The sequence below is a fragment of the Enhydra lutris genome, unplaced genomic scaffold, assembly GCF_002288905.1.
Source record: "Enhydra lutris kenyoni isolate GAN:26980312 unplaced genomic scaffold, ASM228890v2 scaffoldscaffold21, whole genome shotgun sequence".
In the NCBI taxonomy this organism is placed as follows: Eukaryota; Metazoa; Chordata; class Mammalia; order Carnivora; family Mustelidae; genus Enhydra; species Enhydra lutris.
In genome coordinates this window covers 4,887,648-4,907,941 of record NW_019154105.1, presented here as the reverse complement: position 1 = coordinate 4,907,941, position 20,294 = coordinate 4,887,648, and the positions used below count along the sequence as shown (strand labels likewise).

Below are 20,294 nucleotides of genomic sequence, written 5' to 3'. Positions count from 1 at the left end.
TTCGCTCTTTGGAAGACTGGTTGGTACAATGGGCCAAGTTAAAGAACTTGCAAATTCCTTTGGTAGGAGAGGAGGGCAGGACACCAGGGGCGCTATTCCTCCAAAGATTCTTTGGAAATTTTGCTTCTTATGGTTTCAGCCCACCTTCAGGGCATTCTAGAATCATTTCACAAATTGAACTGATAGATGTCTGAGAGTTTCCATCCAACTCGGAATGGTCCTTGTCTGGTAATGAGTGAATGAATGTGGACATTTATTGAGCACGTGTTATTTGGCTCCTACTATGCCAAGCACTTTACATGCATTATGTCATTTAATTTAATTAATTAAATTAAATTTAATTTAAGTGATATCAGGCACATAGCCAAAAAAAAAAAAAATCAGCTGTCATCTGATGAGAACTTTGATTTGGTTCTGTCAAGATTTTCTTTTTCTCTTCAAAATAAGGGCACTGAAGTCAAGGCTGGAAAGCTGAAGGATCTTACAGATTTCCTCAAGCTTTTTTTTTTATTAGTCTTGGCAATGATTTTTAAAACTGGAAAAGAAGCATTTACATGTGTGCTTCTCATGGTGTGACATACACTTTGATACTTTTGCTCACCAAGCCATGGCAGAATTTGTGTTTTCTTCTTAGTGCTCAGAGAGCATCTCATACATGCTTCTAGAACCCCAGTAAAGAATTCTACAATTACATGGATAAAGGTGCAGCTTCCGTCTTCCTCAGGTAGCTGTGTGCTCACTGAGGGCATAGGATGGCTCCTAATTATTCTTATGTATCTCCATCACCTGTGAGTATACACTAGGTGCTAAGGAAATACTCGTCACGTGAATGAGCATTGCCTAATCAGTCTTTTGAATTAAGCTTACACTGGCCTGGATGACAAGCTGCCATGTGACCTTGAATGAACCACCTAACTTCCCTGGCCTGTGGTTCTGTCATTTGCCAAATGTAGAAGTCGGCTGGCGAGGCAATAGCTATAAGATGCTTTTGCTAATCATCCAGCACAGGGAAAAAAGATCAACATTTCCTGCCCAATCTGTGGCCCGTTGCAACTTCCTGGTTTCTGACTTTTATGTCCGTTATTAAAAGAAAAATGAGTTTTTACAAGCAAATCATTGGCAGTGTTCTTTCATACTGTCTTAAAGTGCCGAGATGACAAGCCGCTATGATTGGACAACTTAATGAAATCAAGAAGCACAGGGAAACTTCTAGCAAAGGTGATTGGTTTCTAAATCAGACCAGCTTTGCCATGACGTTTTCTGGAGAAGCAGTTTCTGAGTTGTGTTCACCTGTGGAAATCCTGTGAAGTCACACTAGGTAGAACATGGGCCTTGGAGATAGGAAAAGATTATTGAACTGGAGGTTGACAGAATTGAGTTCTAGTCTGTGTCCTGTAACTCCTCATGTGGCTTAGTCAATCCCACAGTCTTCCAGACTTTCCTAGAAATGAATGCCAATAACCGAATACGTTGGGAAAGATCATTTGATAGACAGTGTGTTTTATTTATGGGTGGATCTGCGTGTTTGGTTCTACTCTCGGCTGGAGAGCTCCTTCTGTGTAAGATTTAATCTTGAAAAACCAAGGTGAGTAAAGAGAAGACATTGGCTGGGGAAAATATTCTCTCTCTTCATTCTTCCATTCCACAAGTCTTTGTTGAGCGCTTATGCGTGTGGTTATGTCTGGTAGGGGGACCACATACTACCTGCCCTGAAGAAGTTAGCACACCCAGTAACTGTTAATATCAGTAAAGTAGAAGTAGGGGTATGTAGACACTGGTCCTTGGTGGGTTTCCCAATATTGAACACTTGCACTTTTGGCTTCTGTAACTACCTGCTATCGAAAATGAAGAGGTGTATTATCACAGGCTAGTTCCATTTCTGTTCTCCTCTCGGGATTAGATCCTGCATACACTGTTCAGCGACACCAGAGCCATCTGTATTCACGGTTACGGGCTCAAGTGGCAATATCCCTCGATTTCGCTCAGACACAAGTAGTCCTAAGTACCCTCCACCACATGGCTCAGGAGAAGGGAGGAGAACACCACATGGCGAAGTTGCGGTCGTGTGCCAAATCTTACAACAGTTCAGAATCGCTTGGCCCGTTTTCATTGTAACTACTCTGTTAATTGATCTGAATCCTGGTTTACAATAATCCGGACAGGAGCTGTCCTGTCCATCCAGAAAACGATTCTATTTCAACTGTTCCATGGTGTAGACGCCATATGCTGAATTAGAACACAACATAAAGCGTGAACATTTAAATGCTAACTCATGGCTGTTTGTTCACGATGAGTCATACTTCTGCGATACTGGGCTCTCCGAATCTCTTTGTATCTTTGGCCATGTATCCCACTCCATCTGATGTTTTGAGGCTCTTGGATTTAACTTTTCTAATTGACTCCTTTTACCAGGTATGATTTCTGTAGTGAAGAGTTTCTGGAAGTGAGAACTCGTGCAAATTAGAGTTCACATTTTCTCTGAAAACTTGAGATTTCATCCAGGTATCTCATAAAGGAGCATGTGAGAATGTGAAAAGGGGCTTTAAAATAAACACTTACTTAGTTCAATGAATAAGAAGTAACCTTTGGCCCGTGGGACCCGCGAGACTGCAGTTGGCCACACGCAGGAAGAGCTGAGGATCCCGGCTTCCTTCTCCCCGCTGGATGGGATCACTTCACCCCTGCAAAACTTTCCGCGCTTTTTTCACAGAGAGCTGGAATTTAAATTACGAAGTATCTCAGTTGTATTCTGCGCTTTAAAACCGGCGAAGTTCTTGGGTTAGAGGCTTCTAGCTTCTGTTGTCTCTTATTTTTCCAGTTTTCTCTTGAAGAAGCCCGCTTTCTCTTCCGGGACCCTCACCATCTGTCAGAATTCACCTTGAGCTGGAGTTTCCTTGAAATCGCAAATAAAGGCATCGATCTCAGCCTCTCCCAGAACTGTCCTCCTTTAGAAAAAAAGCGATGAGTGGGGAGAGGAACTTTGTTTCCACGTTATGGGAGTGGATCACTTGGAGAAAAGGCCTCTGCTCTAGTGCAGACCCAGAAGCCGCGCCCAGTCCCCCTGCCAACGACCTCCTAGCAGCGTGTGCCCGTGGGCGTGGGGCGTGTGCTGCTGCGGGAGAGATAGGCTCGCTTTGGAGGACGGCAGCTGGCACTGGGGGGAGATGAATGTCTGATGGCCCTGGGCATCACACTGGAATGCTCTGTTTTCTCGAGGGAGTAGAAGCGAGGTTTTGGAAGCCGTGTGAGTGGAGACATTCATGCAGCTGCCTTCCGGGGAGAGCTGTTCCGTTTTAGGAAAGCCCTCCGAAGGCAAAGCCTATTTCTTTTGGAATTGTACATCATAGAGCGACGCAGATTGAGTTATTTCCTTCTCCTGATGATGGGATCTCTCCGCAGTTGCGCGCCGTTTTGACTGGAGTCTCTTGCAGAGGCTTGGCCTAGCCGAGTGTGGTGCGGCCCTCGATGTTCTTGTTCTCATGTTCCTGTGGGTTCATAACCTCTGTCCCGCTTCCCTGGAATGCGTTTTGATGTGGGCAGTTGGATATTTCTTAAGCGACTTCATTCCTTTTGGAGCTTTGAAAAGTAAATTGGCTTTTGGAAGGCAGTGCTAGGTAGGGGGCCAGTAAAATGATTTGAGGATGGTCTTGTTCTAAAGGTTGAATTTTGTTTGTTTATTCTAGAGTTGCAGCTTTGTTAAATTGTACTTCAGTGATGCTCTTTATGTTTATTTTTTAAACGTCAGAAAGAATTAAATATGTCCATTTAAGTAATATAGAAATTGAATTTTGTCGCTATATATCAATTTGATCTTTATATGACTATTTTATGTATATACATGTATACCCTATATGATTATTATATACATTTATATATACATACATATTTCTCTTATGACATACCATAGACTGGAATACTAAGCATTTCTCAAAGAGACATGTGTGAATGAAGAGAAATTTTCTCCCAAGGTTTTATCTCAAGTTATTCTTGTTTGAATGTCAAGGGCACAAAAGTCATTCCAATAAATTTGCTCATAGAGATCTTTGATTCAGATCACAAGTGTAAATAGTCATCTCATTTCTTTGAAGATTGTTCCTAATTCCATTATTGGTGGATGAGGCAGACCGGTCCCTTCCCAAGAAGTTATTATTTTTAAGACTTCACGAATGATCTGTTGGAAGCCAAGCACTATAGTAAAATGTGTCCTTCCCTCTTTGGACACCAAGTGTGGCCTGTTGTCAGGATGTGTTTCCGCTGTGGTGTGTGTATGCTATTCCAATCTGTTTTGTAGGTTCAGTTTCAGAGAGAGTAGCTGCTAGCACACTACCCACATGTTTCTAGGTAAAAACAAAACAAACCAAAAAAACAAAACAAAACAAAACACCTGTTGTGCTGTTCAAAGATTGGTTGAGAATGAATTTGTTTTTTAAAATTAAGATTGCAATTTTACATTGTTTTCAGATATAACACTTGGAAAGATTCATTTTATGATTCAGAAAATATAGGCTGTTCCATTCACATTTAACCTTCTTTTCCATTTCTAAGAAATTTCTGTTGTTTTTTATTTGATGCTTACTGAATGGAAAATGTAAAGATGTATCAATTCATAACCAGTCTATTAGAAGGAAATATTGAGTGAAAAGAAGGTGAAAAGGGTATTGGAGTTCAAGAGCCCAAGAGAAGAGTTCTTTCCAAGTAACTACAGTCTGCACGTCTCTCTGTTAAATGTAACATCCCTAACGAGGAATATATTGTGTGAAAGGCGAGAAATAGGTAACCACCCCGATACCTAAGCAGCTGCCTACTAGGTGAAGAGTTAGGGAAGCCAAAGGAGGAGAAGCAGTCCCTCCGCCAAGAGTCTGTGTAGATGCGGCCTGGGGTAGAGGCAGCAGTTTTACAGGCTTGGCAACAGTGTTGCAAGGAAGTTCACAAGAATGAACGGATGATGTAGGCAAGGAGTGCTATGAAGGCAAAGGGGAAAGAGCATAATGCTGTGGGGCTGGAAAAGTTCATGAAGGAGATGGGGTCAAATTTAAGGAACTTGAATAGACCCAGTGTGTCTCCTGCAGAAAAAAAGAAAATAAGCAAAGGGATGGAGATATGAAAGTCTGACCACCAGATCCCAAGTTGGCCTCTTGGGTCGGAATGGAGGATTTGTGTAAACAAAGAGTGGCAGAGAAGCCGGGATAAGTAAATCAGAACTAGATGAGGGAGGCTTTGCTGATTTATCACATAGAAAAATACACACTGCACACACAGCATGCCATTATAAATACATTTATTTTAAAATTCAAATAGTAAGTTTTAATGATGCTTTCCGTCGTGCGTGTCCAAGAAGTGTTGTTGTGTTGTATGGGGTTATTTCCCGAAGGGGCAGAATGTTCGAGCTTTTCAGATTTTGGAAAAAGCACAATTTGCAGACTGTGATGCATGTGGATGGAGTTTTAGCCCAAGTCTGCTGGGGCAGTGCCTGCTGGTCTATTTTGCATTCCTTTTAATTCTTGTTTTGTTTTTCCCTACAGGTGCTTGTGTCTATCAGGGTTCCTTGCTGGCGGTAGGTCATACTTCCTATATTTGCTTTATTTCTTTCAAATGTAAAATGCTGGATTGGGGTTGCTGAGTGAGTGAGGTGACCCTATCATTGTAAAAATGTGTTTATTTTTCCTTCAGAGTTTGAGGATTATCCCTCATTTTGGCACAATCACACTCAATTACTTAATACCTTTTCCAGAGTGAATTAGTTCCATTTGAATACTCAGGTATTGGAGAAGAAGCTCAAACACCCAACACAATTTGCATTTCATGGCTGTCCTTTGTGTTCTTTGGATCAGAAAGAAAATTAGATCCCATTCTCCTGTCAGATATGAACTGGGGCACAACTTTGTTTATCTTCCTGTTGCATTTGCTTCTTTGAGCCCCGCCCCCCAAAAGTACAGTTATTAAATGGAGTACAATATGGAGGATTCCTGACTGTGGCTTTGAATTATGACTTTAAGTTTTTGTAAATAACAAGCAACTTAACATTTTATCTCTGAACTTTTGCCATTTAGGGTAGAGTTGATTTTGAATTTAATGTCCTCATGACTTGGGGGAAAAGCTGATGCAAGTCTCATGCGTTTCTTTTCATCAGTAATGTACTGTGGTGCATAACAGTGTGTTAGAGCCTTATTGAAAGGACGGTCTACACTCCATCAACTCTAATAAATGGTGTGGCAAGTCATTCTTCACCACTTTTTTATTTTGGTTTTATAAATGCTATACTAAAAACAGGACTGAAATGGTTGGGGAGGGCTTGGCCATTTACGTCACCGCCTGCTACTGACGTGTGTGAATTAACAAGTCCTCTTGGATTATCCTTGTGATCGTCAGATAGAGGAGAAGCATCTGAACTATCCAACAGTCTGGATAATTGTAGATGTTCACAGTAATATTCTTGATTCTGAACTTTATGTACTATAGCTCCCGCTCTGGAGATTTATGTTTTTTTTCCTCTCCTAATTTTCCATTAAAGAATCAGGAGAAGGCCATTTTCCTTTACTTTCTCACTCCGTGTCCTTCAAAGCCTACTTTTCCTTGTGTTTCTTCTTTAATACGTTTTCGGAATCATTTAAAAATCAAAGTGTTATAAAATACATCACGAGTTTTCGGGAACTGTAGTAGGTGTTATAGTCAAGTCAGCTATCCATGTGAATACAAGGAGGATGGCTTACTGTATACAGTGCCTCATGATTTTTAAATATATTTTCATAGCTCTTCATCTAGCTGACACAGTAGAAGAGTGAAATAAGCAGACCACGTATTATTTTATACTCTCCCCCTTTTAATGAAGAACCAAGGATGAGAGAGACTTTAAGAGATTTGCTAAAGGTAAATCAACCATTAAGGGATAGACTAGAACAAGCCAACCTGTTTTCTTTCCATTGTTCCCCCCCGTATCTGAAGGAAAGTGACCAGCCAGCCTGTTTTCTATATTTGATGTTGCTCTGCGTTATTGTGCATTTGAACACGAAAGCATCAAGGACTCGGAGAGGGCAATGACATCCAGTTCAAGGAGAGACTGTGTGGTCAGTTTGCACTTAATAGGTGACCTTGCTGTCCTTGGTTCCATGCCCTGGCTCCTTCCGGGGCTGTGGCTGCTGGGGGCTTGTAGGCTGTGCGATAGTGCCCCAGGGCACTCCTCATGCCCACCAGTTGACTTCTTTGCTTACCAAGACTCAGCCGTGTGTGTTCCCAAACCTCCTCAAGCCCAAATGTACTTACTATTGTAATTCTGCAATTCAGTCAGAAAGACAATACATGTATTACAAGAACAAAGGTTATTGAGTAACAGCTGTGGAATTCTAGGCACTGGGAATGCACCAGTGAACAAACAGACAAAATCCTTGCCCTCATGAAGCTTGAATTCTAATGAGCAAAATATAGAGAATGTCAGGTGGGCCCTAGGGAGGAAAACAATGGGGGTGGTGGGGAGATGGGGGACGCCAACTAGAGGAGGAGAGTGGCTCCTGCAAATAGGGTGATAGGGACAGCCTCCCCGAGAAGGGGACGTTTGAGCAAAGACCTGAAAGTGGCCATTCTCAGCGCTAGTCAGCCTGGATGTCCAGGGAAATAGAATTCCACAGAAGGGGAAGAGCAACGGTAAAGCCCAAAGCGGGAGCTTGCCTGGTCGTTTGAGGAGGTTCACAGAGGTCAATCAGCGGCTGCGGTCAAGATCCAGGGGCAGGATGAGGCCAGAGAGGTGGGCAGGAGCCCTGTATGCACTTGAGCTTGTCCTCTCAGGAAGGTGTATCGCCCCCTGGAGGAGCTGCCGCAGAGGGATGACAAAATCTGACTTATAGTTTAATTAAAGTGCCGAAATGTGAATGTGAAAAGAAATAACGTTCTTGTTTCTAAGGAAACTATGGTGAATACTTTAAAAAGACTCCGCAGAGGTGAGTCACTAAAAATTTGCTGTCAAATTAAGTGTAAGAGAAACAACTGTAAAAGATTGGGAAAAACACAGACATCCAGGGAGATTCTGCATTTGGATTTATTTGCAACCGTTTTAAGTTTTTTTTTCCATTTTAAGGAACTTCAAACTGGAACTCGTAGATGATGCATTGTGGACGTAGTTAATTGTGTGTGTAATTAATTGCTGTTCTCTCTCCATCTGATCTGGTCTTAGAGAAAGGCATCGAATGAAATTGAATGAATGTATGTTTTTGTATTTTGAATTAAAATAGAGAATTTAAGAACATTTAGACACTATTCTGCAATTTTCTGATTAAACAACCCTTGAGGTGAGAGGGTTTCTGTGGGGGTAAGAGGCTTCATGGGGGGTGGGGTGGGGGATTGGCTCTGAGGGTGGTGGTGGGATGTCCCTGTTCTAAACCCAAATTCTACCCACACACAGTTCAGAGCTGGATGTGACTTCTGAGATCACGTAGTCCAAATTCTCCATATCCTAGGTGAGAAAGCTGGGGCAAGGGATGTGAAGTTCTTGAATTTAATCCATTTCTCAGGGGAGTAACCAGAAGCAGAGAGTGGGTCCGTTTGGAAATAGCAAAGCATCAGTCAGCTTTACCCAGAAGAATTCCATAAAATCTATGTAGCACATGAGGACATGGATCTGGGTCCTGGCTGCTCGCCGCTAACTCTCAGCCCGTCTTGTGAGGATTCTCCCCCTGATGCTTCTCCGGTCTCATCCCCCGCTGCCTGGGAGGCTGTCAGGTGCGGTGGAGCATTCGTGATGCTTGCCACCAGCAGACCGCCTTTGGATTCTTCCTCCTCCACTGCCGACCGGCTCCGTGACCTAGAGCCAGTTACATGAACTTAGACGTCCTGTGTGAGGGCGATAAATAAAGCCTCTCCTGAGGGGTTTTTTAGAGCAAAGCGGATAATGTGGGAGGGACATCCAGGTGCCATGCCTGGCATGGGCTTTTCCACCACAACAGAATCTCTCTTTACCAACCAAGAAGAACAACAGGAGGAAGGGAGCCGTTATTAAGCACCTACTAGGTCGACAGTCCCAGCGAGTAGGTGTTGTCTTTACAGATAAGGAAACTGAGGCTCTCGTCACTTGTCTAAAAATTATACAGGTGGTCAGTGCGAGAAGGGGAGAGCGTTCAAACCCGGTTCTCTCAGCCAAGCCGGTCTGCCTGTTGTCTCTGAACACAACTGGCCTATTTCACCTTCACCTCTACACGCCCGCCCCCTCCGTGCTGCACCTGCCATGCGGCTGTCTCTGCCAGTCTGTCCTGACCTCCTGCAAAAGCCAGCTGTCCCTCGCTAACCCCTGCCGTGTAGCTAAGGCTCTCCTACCCTGGTGTGTACTAGATCTATCGCATGATACAGGAAATATTTGGAGGCGGTCGTTCCATCTTAAAAATCTGTATATGCTGTATTTTGCACACACATGCACACACACACACACACACACACCCAACAATGTGTTGTGTCTACCAACTTTGACAGCTGTGTGGACTTGTGATTTGGTCCTAAGCCCTGTGTAGCCATCTCTCAGTTATGTACTGATTCCGCTGTCTCTCTTCTCGTTCTTTAACACTGTCTTTCCTACTTTCCTTTTTTTCCATTCCTCAGGCCAAAAATTAACAGAAGGGAGTCAGAATACCCAGGAAGGTCCTAGACCTTAAGAGACACTGAAAAATCTAGTTTGGGTTATGTTTCTTAGCCCACAGTACCTTTATACCCCTGCACTCTCAGGACTTTCTCTAAAGTCAGCCCTGGTGAAAGAGCGAGCATGACCATGTTCAATCAAGAGTCCACAAGGAGGAAACAACCTAGTTCATATGTGTAACTGTGACAGGGGCCTTGAGTGTGAGGAGAAAAATAAATTTTTCATTTCAATATTTTCACTATATTGAATAAAAAGAATTTAACTTTCTTTTGGCATCACCACAAGTAAATCTCCTTTATTAGGTTTTTCCCTAGAGGTAGATCGCTGGACTCTTAACCTCAGTTTTTACATCTGTAGAATGGAGATGAACTATTTACTTCCCAAGGTTGTTGTAAAAGCTAGAGGAGATCACATGAAGCACTTAGCTCTGTGCTTGTGACCTACAACATGCAGCGCAGGTTAACTGCTGTTATCGTTGCTGTAAGTGTTTGTGATTGGAAGAGTTGCACAAAGCTATTCCTCTTCTGTAGATCAAAAATGTTAAGTGTTGACATTTTCCAACTTGGAATGCTTTTGCTCACAAATGCTGACAAAGTAAATTATGAGACACTAAATTTTAACACATTTGAAAGAAAGAAAATAAATTCAGGGATAATTAAAAATGTGGAGTGTTTGCTTCACTACTATATCATATGGCACAGTAGAAAGATCTAGGCTTTGCAGTTTGATCCTGATACTGCCACATACCTGCTGTGTGGCCTCAAGTATGATATTTTATATAGCTGAGTCTAATTTCATCTTCTATATAATGAGGATTATGATTCTCTCAGGGTTGATGGGAGGATTAACGGAGAGCATGCTTGCGGAAGAACCTAGACCTGCAGTTGGCAAGAAACTGGCACTCACATCATCTAGGTGACAAAAAATGTCAGAGTGGAAATGACTGAGTGATAGAGTCTAGTTGTCTTGTTTTGTCCTGGCTCTGTAATTACTAGCTATGTGGCATTGGGTAAGTGACTTGAATGAAATGAGCTTTCAGTTTCTAAATTTAAAAACGAGAACGTTAGGTCCTCTCCAACATTCCTCAGCTGAGTGCCATCCAGTAGAAGTTTCTGTGCTGCGGGAAATGTTCCACAGATACACTATCCAATATGGCGGCCTTGAACCACATGTGGTTATGGAGTACTTCAAATGTGGCTGGTGGCACTGGGGGACTAATTTAAATTTTTTCTTAATGCAAATTAATTAAAAAAATATAAATAGCCTCATAATGGCTTGCGACTACTGTATTCTACCATGCAGCTCTAGGGCTTTCAAATTCTCAATATCCTGTAGTACTTAAGTTTGAATTACAGTCTCATGTGTCGTTCTCACCCCAGGTGAAGCTTCACCATAGTGTTGTTAGCAGTTGTGAAGAATGTCACAAGGAATTTGGTATAGTGCCCAAGGTTGTTCTTTGTTTATTTAATGTGAACAGTTTCAAGGTCATCTTAGTGACATTCATCATACTACTTTCCTCATTTTGCTTGATATGCTTTCTTGAAAGGAAAGGGGAGTTACAGCTGAGCCCTTGCTTGCCATCTGTCTTACATATTCCATTAAAAAATCTGTTTTCAGCTTTGTTGAAATATAATTAACAAATGAAAATTATATGTATTTCAGATGTACTACTTAATGATAGGATATATGTATATATTGTGAAAAAAAGTCACCACAATCACACTATTAACTTACCTATCACCTCACTTAGTTACCATTTTCTTTCTTTCTTGGTGGTGGCAAAAACACTTACTCTCTGCTACCCTCCTAGCATGAGCACTGGGTGTGATATGTAAGTGATAAATCACTAAATTCTATACCTGAAGCCAGTACTACACGATAGGTTCACTAACTGGAATTTAAATAAAAACTTGAAACGAAAATATATGTAGATGTATAGAAAGATATATATCTGTGTATCTATCCTCCTGACAAACTTCAAATATGCAATACAGTGTTATCCGCTATAGTCATATTGTTGTACATTAGATCTCCAGAATTTGTTCATTTTGTTTAACTTGCACAATTGCCCCAGCCCCTGGGCGCTGCTTTTCTCCCCTCTGCTCTCTGAGTATGACTAGTTTGGATTCACTATATAAATGAGATTGTGCAGTACTTGTCTTTCTGCATCTGACTTACTTCGCTCAGCGTAATGTTCTCCAGACCCACCCATGGTGTTGCAAATGGCAGGATTTCCTACCTACTTAAGGCTAAATAGTATTTTTTGGGATATATACGCCACCTTTTCTTTACTGGTTCACTGGTTGATGGCTGTGTAAGTTGTTTCGATATGTTGGCTGTTATGAATAATGCTGAAATGAACATAGGAGTAAAGATATCTCTTCAAGATCCTGATTTCATTTCCTTGGCTATCTACGCAGAAATAGGATTGTGGGATCATCAGGTAGTTCTTTTTTTTTAAAGTTATTATTATTATTATTATTGTAATTCATCAGGTAGTTCTATTTTAAATTTTTTGAGGAAGCTCCGTACTGGTTGTATCAATTTATATTCTCACCAGCGGTGCCACAAGGGTTCCCTTTTTCCCACATCCTTGTCAACACATACTAAGTGTATGTCGGATACACTTGGAGCGTTACCCGCTGTTTACACTATCAGGAACTTTGGGTCTGATCTGTAGGTCTTGTTCATTAAGGCTAAGAAGGATAAAGGAAGACAATTCAAGCTCTTCACCGCTAGTCGCTCTTTAATGCTAGTGTGCTCTAACATCACTTTCTTTTATTTGCGACTGTAATGCAAGACACAGAGCCCTATAGACATGAACATGCCTCAGACTTGGACTCGGGCTGGTATTTACCAACATGCTCAAGAGACTTTGTGGAGAAGAGAAAGGAAGAAAATTTGGAAGCGTCTCCTATTAAGTGCTCAAAGTCCCCCTAAACTTGTAGTGACTCTTGGCCAGTGGCTACTATTAAACACTCCGAACTTTGTAGCCATTGGGGGAATGCTTGGCCCCCGGTGGATCCACTCAGAAGGGAAGCAATAAAAGCAGCCATTCCTTAATTTCCCTTAAGAGTACTATTGGGTATTGTAGGATATTGTTGTTTTTTTATTATAGCTTCACAAGAATTCAACATTTTTAAGTGCCTCTGGTCCATCTTCATTTATTTTTAAATACTAAATAATATATTTTTAAGTAGGAGAGCTAGTCTTATTAAAATGTACTTCTTCTGGGATAAAAACTTGATGTTTTTTTTTGCAGAAAAGTAGTAGCACATCATCACTGTGCTGGGAGCTGCAATGAATTTCCTTTAACTAGAGATACTCAAGTCAGGACGGGGCAGTCAGCACCAGAAACAAGAGTGTTGGCTCTGTCTAGATGACTTCCAGTTTGGGGTCTTACTTGTATGGATTGAAGGTGAGAGCTGGGCATTTCTGCTTAAGGAAGCTGTTAGGGTGAGAAAACCTCCTGACCCCAGGGCCCAGTGAGGGCTTTCTCCCTATACATTTCTTTAGGAAAAGGAGAGATTTTGAACCCTTGGGTGCTAGGTGGTGAGCCTTGGACTCTTGGTGTCTCAGATGATTCTTTTGCCTTGATGGGTTTTTATAAACTGTCCATTGTAATCAGATGTGCTAGTTTCCTATCTGGGAATTTCTATCTTCCTAAAATATTGTGTGAGAGGAATAATATAAGAGACTTTGTACTTTTATTGATGAATAATCCATATGCATTTTCAGTCTTATTCACATTCTTGTGGTAGGAACAGATGTTTTAAATTAACAAACACATTTCTTACGCTTTGTTTTGAATATAGAAGATGCAGCTGAGCTTAGAAGCCATATTAATTTGTTCAGACTATGCTAGATGTGATCATATATCTCAATTTTCTGGCCAGAGCGTACACTCTCTGCACCTTTTTTTTTTTTAAGTTTTTATCATTTTTGCTCTAAATTACCTTATAACCTAATACCTCATTTTGATTTTCTTTCTCCATTTGTCTGTTTATAACTACAAAATATATACATATACATGTTTATTTAATACACAGAACATTTATGTATGCATATGTACATATCTCCTAGGAAAGAACTGTCACTCATTTATGACACCTTATGGTATTATCTTGTCACCGTTTGCTTACTTTTTAAAACCCTCTGCTTACTAAGGAGAAAGAATACATATAAATATCAAATGACAATCATGAGTTAAGCCAGCTTATTTTTTTGGTATTTGAATGGCAAATGTCTAAAGAAAAGTTGGCTTTAAAAATTTCATATGGATGGCATATTGCTTCTGGGAGAGGAAGGGACACTTAAATAGAAAAACGGCACAAGATAATTTTGTAAAAATCTGAGCAGTTTTATGTAAAATAAGTGCATCACCTCTAGTATGCCAGCAAAGTTCTTTTTTAACAATGATTTCTTAGGCTCCCCAGAGTTTATAAACTAAATGAAAGCGAGGAGGAAAGGGAAAAGATTTCACAGTAAGAAAGTTCATTGTTATGCCCAGGAGACCCTTGAGTTGGGGCCATGACCTGTGAGTTCTTTCCTGACAGCTCCCAAGATTAGTTATTTATTAAATTTATGTCATTCCTTTCTTCCAAAGGGAAATTGGTTGGTGGGGGAGGGGTTGGGAGAGGAGGGTGTCTACCCTGGAGAGCAGATTTTGTAGTTCCTTATACCTCACATTCCTGAAATGACTCTAAGTGTAAGCAAGAGAAAATTATTAACAGAAATAGGTACTTATTCTTTGGTTCTCTAACTATACTGAATTTCCCTCCCTGTCATCCAGAAGGAAGTCGGTCTAAGAGTTGAGAGAACAGAAACAGAAGGATCCCTAACCTGAAATTAGTGGCAGGAAGAAACCTCTTCCTCTCTTAACTGCATCGGTAGATGTACTAGGAGTGATCCCACTGGGTTCCAGATATTTGCTGATCAGCTTCCATGGGGTGGAAGACACGAGTTCTGTCCCCAGGTCATGTAGTAGCGGATGCTAGGTTGCTTGCTTCCTAGCCCCTTTTCTCTTTTTGCCTATTGGCAAAAATCCCAATTTTTTCCCAGTTGCCGCCCCGTCCCCACAAGACTAGTGTAAATCCTAGGTGTAAGCGGCTTAGGAAGTCTATAGTCCCCGGCCAGGATTGGTTTCGGAGTGAGTTCATGGCCTAATTGTGGCCAACGAGATCTTCATGGAAGTCTGCTAAGCTTTTGGTGCTTGAAAGAACCTCACCGATCGCTCCTCTCTCCCCTCAAGTTCTCAACTAGTTGAGAAATGAGCAAATAATAAATATAGACATAAAAACATCGCCTTTTGATTGTTTAATCAGTGAGGCTGAGGTGGTGGATATGACTTTGGTTTTTCTGGACCAAATGGGCTCACTGATTCCGAACCCCCAGATTCCAGCAGGCTTCTGCCTTCACAGACAGATTTTATTGAAGCAGCTTTCCCACACAGGAAGGCTGCTCAGGTGAGAATTACTGTTGGGAGAAACAGAGGAAAACTTAGATGCTTTTGGTTGAAAGGTTGGCTTCCTAGAAGAGGAAGGGAGCCAAAACCAAGTTAAGCGCGCACACTTACTCTTTTAAATTTACCAGTTAGAGGGGAGCCTGGGTGGCTCATTGGGTTAAGCAGCTGCCTTCGGCTTAAGTCGTGATCCTGGAGTCCTGGGATTGAGTCCCACATCGGGCTCCCTGCTCGGCAGGGAGTCTGCTTCTCCCTCTGACCTCTCCCCTCTCATACTCTCCCTCTCTCTCCCATTCTCTCTCTCTCTCTAAAATAAGTAAAATCTTTAAAAAAAATTTACCAGTTAGAGAAATCATGCCACCTTCCCAAGGATAAGAAAGCATTAGAGTTGTATGTTGCTATCCCTTCACAAGAAGGAAGCCTCAGGAGAAGGAATTCTCCATTAATGGGCGATTTTAAAACTAGTCTTTGACACTTGGCAGGTGAGGGTGCAGTGGCTGGAGGTGCGGCCACCACTCGTCAACCCAGCCGACACGCACAGGTTGATGGAGGACGAGGGTAGAAAGTTTGGTTCCTCCAGGAGTTGGGCTATTGATCTGCTGATGTAACCAGCACAGGAACCGACCTTCCTGGGGGCTTGTTACTTGAGCCTAGAAATTCTTGAATTGTTTAAACCAGAACAAATAGGACTTTAGGTGAGTGTAGCTAAAGTCATTCTCTCCCATACCCTACCATCAAAGAGTGAACTCAATTCGCAGCACTTTGGGTAGGTGTCAGTGAAGGAGCACAGCCCCGTGGTTGAGGGGAGGAGCTCTGGATTTGGAGTTCTGAGTTTTCGTCTGAGCTCATCAGGGCTGTTCGACCTTGGATAAGCTACTGGCCTTCGAGGTAACATGGGGATAATAGTTTTGTTCAGGTAAGTAGAGCTGCTGCAAAGGTAAATGAGATAATACGTGGAAGTACCTGGGACATAGTAAGTAGAATGTTACTTGCTAGCCGTTGAGAATATTGTTATTCCTGGTGGAAACCACTTTTGATCTTAGCCTTCCAATGTGGGTCAGTTTAGAACAGGAAGAGATGAGGGAAAAGCTCTTCGGGTAGAGGGTCACTATGAGTAAGAGCATGAGGGCACAGGTAGTCCAGTTTGACTGACATGTGGGAAGTGAAGGGATGAAACAGAGAAAGGACTTTTAAACTCTGGATCACAGAGGGTGAGGAAGAAGGCGTTTGAGTTACATTCTGTAGGCAGTTGGGACCCTTTGAAACGGAAATCATTTGTTCTCAAATTTTAACTCTTGTCACTACAAACTGATTAGGTGTTGTTGGAAGTGAGATATCATGGCACCTTCCTCTGTGTTCCTCCCTCTTCTCATTCTCACCAGGGTCCTCATGTTGTTGCTCTGTAGGGCTTTGGAGAGGACGTGAGGGACTTCACGTAACTGATCATCATTGCTGACAAAGAAAGATCCGTCTGCAGACATATTCCGACAATGAGTCAGTGCTGTTAGTACTGTTAGGTTCATCATTAGTTCAGCAAAAATGGCTTCCTCTGGCGATATGTCAAGTAGAACTCCCTATTAATAGGCATTAATCCCTTTAATATCGATGTTCATAATGATGCCCCCCGAGGTGGTGGTGTAATTGTTTTCCTTCCCCTTTAATCTAATTGGCTTTCTCATTTCTTCTTTATAATTTGCAAAGATTAAATTATGTTCCAGATAGTATTAGGATAAAGTACATCTTATGTAATTTTTTTAATGGAAACCTTATTATTTTATATATCCTACCCCAGATTTTCAAGAGTATAGGTTTTCTCCCATGCTGGACAACAGAAACTTATTATCTTTTTGTTTGCCTTTAGAATGGTATCAGATTGATCAATTTCTATAATTAAAATGTGTTTTTTAATATAACGTCTATCAACTACACTTCAATAATAAAAAGATTTTTTAAAAAATGTGTGTTTTAGAAGAAAGATCAAGTATGATAAGATACTTTAAGGAACAGAAGGACCTCTTGAAAAAACATGAACTAGAAAAGATTCTTAATAGTTTGAGGATTTAGGAGGAGAAGAGAGGAAGATTTTGTGGGAATAAGGTAACTCAAGAGCATATGAAAAGGAGAAAAACTCATGTTAATGACTACTTTGGTTACCACTTTAGTGGAATGAATTAGGATGTTGAAGAGGAAAAAGTCTTTTTATATTTCTTACATTGTTTCACTGATGACTTGGAGGAAAAACCTCAATAATAACACAGAGATAAATATAAAGCATGATAGAAGAAATACTGTTAGTTCAAGACGTGTATTCCTGCCAGGTGGTTTTATGCAAACTTATTACAGTCAAGGACAGTTACGCAGCAAGGGAGATTGTGTATTTAAAACTAAGAATTCCAGCGTGTGGTGATGAGCCCTGGGTGTTATCTGTAACTAATGAATCATTGAACGCTACATCAAAAACTAATGATGATGTACTATACAGTGGCTAACTGAACATCATAAAAGAACTAAGAATTCTATTTTTTTTTAGTACTAGAAATAAATTATAGAGGTAGAAGGACAACCATTGGAAAGGGTCAGTATTGGTTTTTTTTTTTTTTTAAGTGTTTTTTGAAAACCAAAGTACCAAGCCCAGACTATCGTTCCAACTCTTCAGAGTGATAGCTTTCTTTTTTGATTTTTCTAAGGGGAAAATGGCTGTATCACCTACTTATTATATTACAAGTACTATAAATCTGTTCTCAAAGAAAAGAAACCAGACAAACATGGACTATAAAAGGAAAGGAAAAGGCACTGACAACACCCTGTGAGAGGCTTTGTGTACAACTTCCCACTGAAGTTGATGGGATTTGTGCCTGTACTGCCTTATGTCAACGGGACTGTACTCCGTTAGTTATCGGGACATCTGTCTCCTACTGAGGACATAGATAATACTGTCCTCATTTTTATATCTCTGTAGAGGACATTGCCAGGCATTGAATGAATGAATAAGTAAATAATTATCCTTAGTTATGTACTCTCTTCCTGGACTGAGTGGTTCTGCCCTGTGTTAAGTTTCTTTATGGAATCATACAAATGTTTTCCCCAAATGAAGGGTAGCTTGGCTCCCCTTGTACATGTATTTCCGTTAAAGTTAATGAAATATTTTAGACACTAGTGCTTTAGCATTACAGAGGAGAAAACAACTGCACTTATGATCTATTAAAATAAACAGATATAAAGAGATATTTTAATGCTTTCTACTTTGTGCTGAAGTGTCTCAGAAATCATTTTAGTAGGTGTATCTTAAAAAACAGGTCTCAAATCACAAAAGGCCAAGGAAAAATATTTTTTAAAGATTTATTTATTTATTTGAGAGAGTGAGAAAGGGAGAGTGTGCATGCATGTGGGGAGGGCTAAGGGAGGGAGAGCATCTCAAGCAGGCTCCCCGTGGAATGTGGAGCCGGGTCTCAGGACTCTGAGATCATGACTTGAGCCAAAACCGAGTAAGATGCTTAACCCACTGAGCCACCCGGGCTCCCCTGGCCAAGGAAATATTTTGTAATTATTTTAGATTTACTTGTGTAAGATTTAAGATTAACTGAACCCAAAACTATCATAAAAAAACCCCAAACCTTCAGTGCCTTGTACTAACCTATTATACGCAGAGCCTGTGGAAAAGAGCTATTGCAATGTTAGAAACTTTGTCTTAAAAAATAAATAAAATGCGGGGCACCTGGGTGGCTCAGTGGGTTAAAGCCTCTGCCTTTGGCTCGGGTCATGATCCCAGGGTCCTGGGATCGAGCCCCACATCAGGCTTTCTGCTCGGCGGGGAGCCTGCTTCCTCCTCTCTCTCTCTCTGCCTCTCTGCGTACTTGTGATCTCTGTCTGTCAAATAAATAAATAAAATCTTAAAAAAAAATGCTGAAACGTTAAAAAAAAAGAGGGAAAGTCTCCATTAGTCCAAGCAATTCCACAAACAAGGATAATTACTACTCAATATTAGATGAATTTATTGCAGAACTTCTGTAAGTGTGTGTGTGAGCAACAAAAACAGTCATTGCAATATATGCATTGTTTGGTCACTGTTTGTTTTTTCTTTTTTAATCTAATGCCATATGATGAATGCTTTTCTGTGTCAATACACAACTGACCTACATGACAAATCCATCATGGATAAATGATAAGTTACTGTAGTGACCCCTCTCGATTGGTGTTCATGGCCCAGTGTTTTGATATTGTAAGCAACACTGTGGTGACCATTCTTGCACACTTTTCAGCACAATTTTCAGATATTTCCTCAGGATAAATTATTTCCTCAGGGTAAATTTCAGTTATTTTCTGAGGTAAAATCCTTAGAAATATAATTATTGAGCCACATGATGCACATTATTAAAAAAAGGTATTTGTGTACACATTTAACACGCATTACCAAATGTAATAGAAGACAGTAATGACAAATTTTCATAAGATTTTTAAAATATCTAATAATGTAAAACTAAAAAAAAAAGCCCAATAGAATACAGGCTTTCAAAGAAATAGTGTTACAAAGAATTACTTAGTACTTATAAAGAATTCATGTGAATATTTAATAATGCTACCAGACTCTAGGAATTGAACTAGAAATAGAGAGTTCACATAAGAGAAAATACAAGTAGCAAACAAATATATTAAGTAGAATCATTGTTAAGAACCATGTGAAACACCTCACACCAGTCAGAATGGCTAAAATTAACAAGTCAAGAAATGACAGATGTTGGCAAGGATGTGGAGAAAGGGGAACCCTCCTGCACTGTTGGTGGGAATGCAAGCTGGTGCAACCACTCTGGAAAACAGTGTGGAGGTTCCTCAAAAAACTGAAAATAGAGCTACCCTATGACCCAGCAATTGCACTACTGGGTATATATCCTAAAGATACAAACGTGGTGCTCCAAAGGGGCACATGCACCCGAATGTTTATAGCAGCAATGTCCACACTAGCCAAACTATGGAAAGAACCTAGATGTCCATCAACAGATGAATGGATAAAGAAGATGTGGAATACTATGCAGCCATCAAAAGAAATGAAATCTTGCCATTTGCAACGATGTGGATGGAACTAGAGGGTATTATGCTTAGCGAAATAAGTCAATCGGAGAAAGACAACTATCATATGATCTTCCTGATATGAGGAAGTGGAGATGCAATGTGAGGGGGTTGGGGGGTAGGAAAAGAAAAATGAAAGAAGATGGGATTGGG

The 20,294-nt window shown here is 40.8% G+C and overlaps 1 protein-coding gene across 1 annotated transcript in view; it reads left to right on the top strand.

Moving 5' to 3' along the window:
* Positions 1-877: 877 nt before the first annotated feature.
* LOC111149126 (Fraser extracellular matrix complex subunit 1) overlaps positions 878-20,294 on the top strand; it is a 405,997-nt gene continuing 386,580 nt past the window's right edge. Inside the window, exons 1-2 of the mRNA XM_022506058.1 lie at positions 878-1,042; positions 5,523-5,554. Coding sequence (XP_022361766.1) covers positions 878-1,042; positions 5,523-5,554 — 197 coding nt within the window. The remainder of the gene's footprint in view (positions 1,043-5,522; positions 5,555-20,294) is intronic.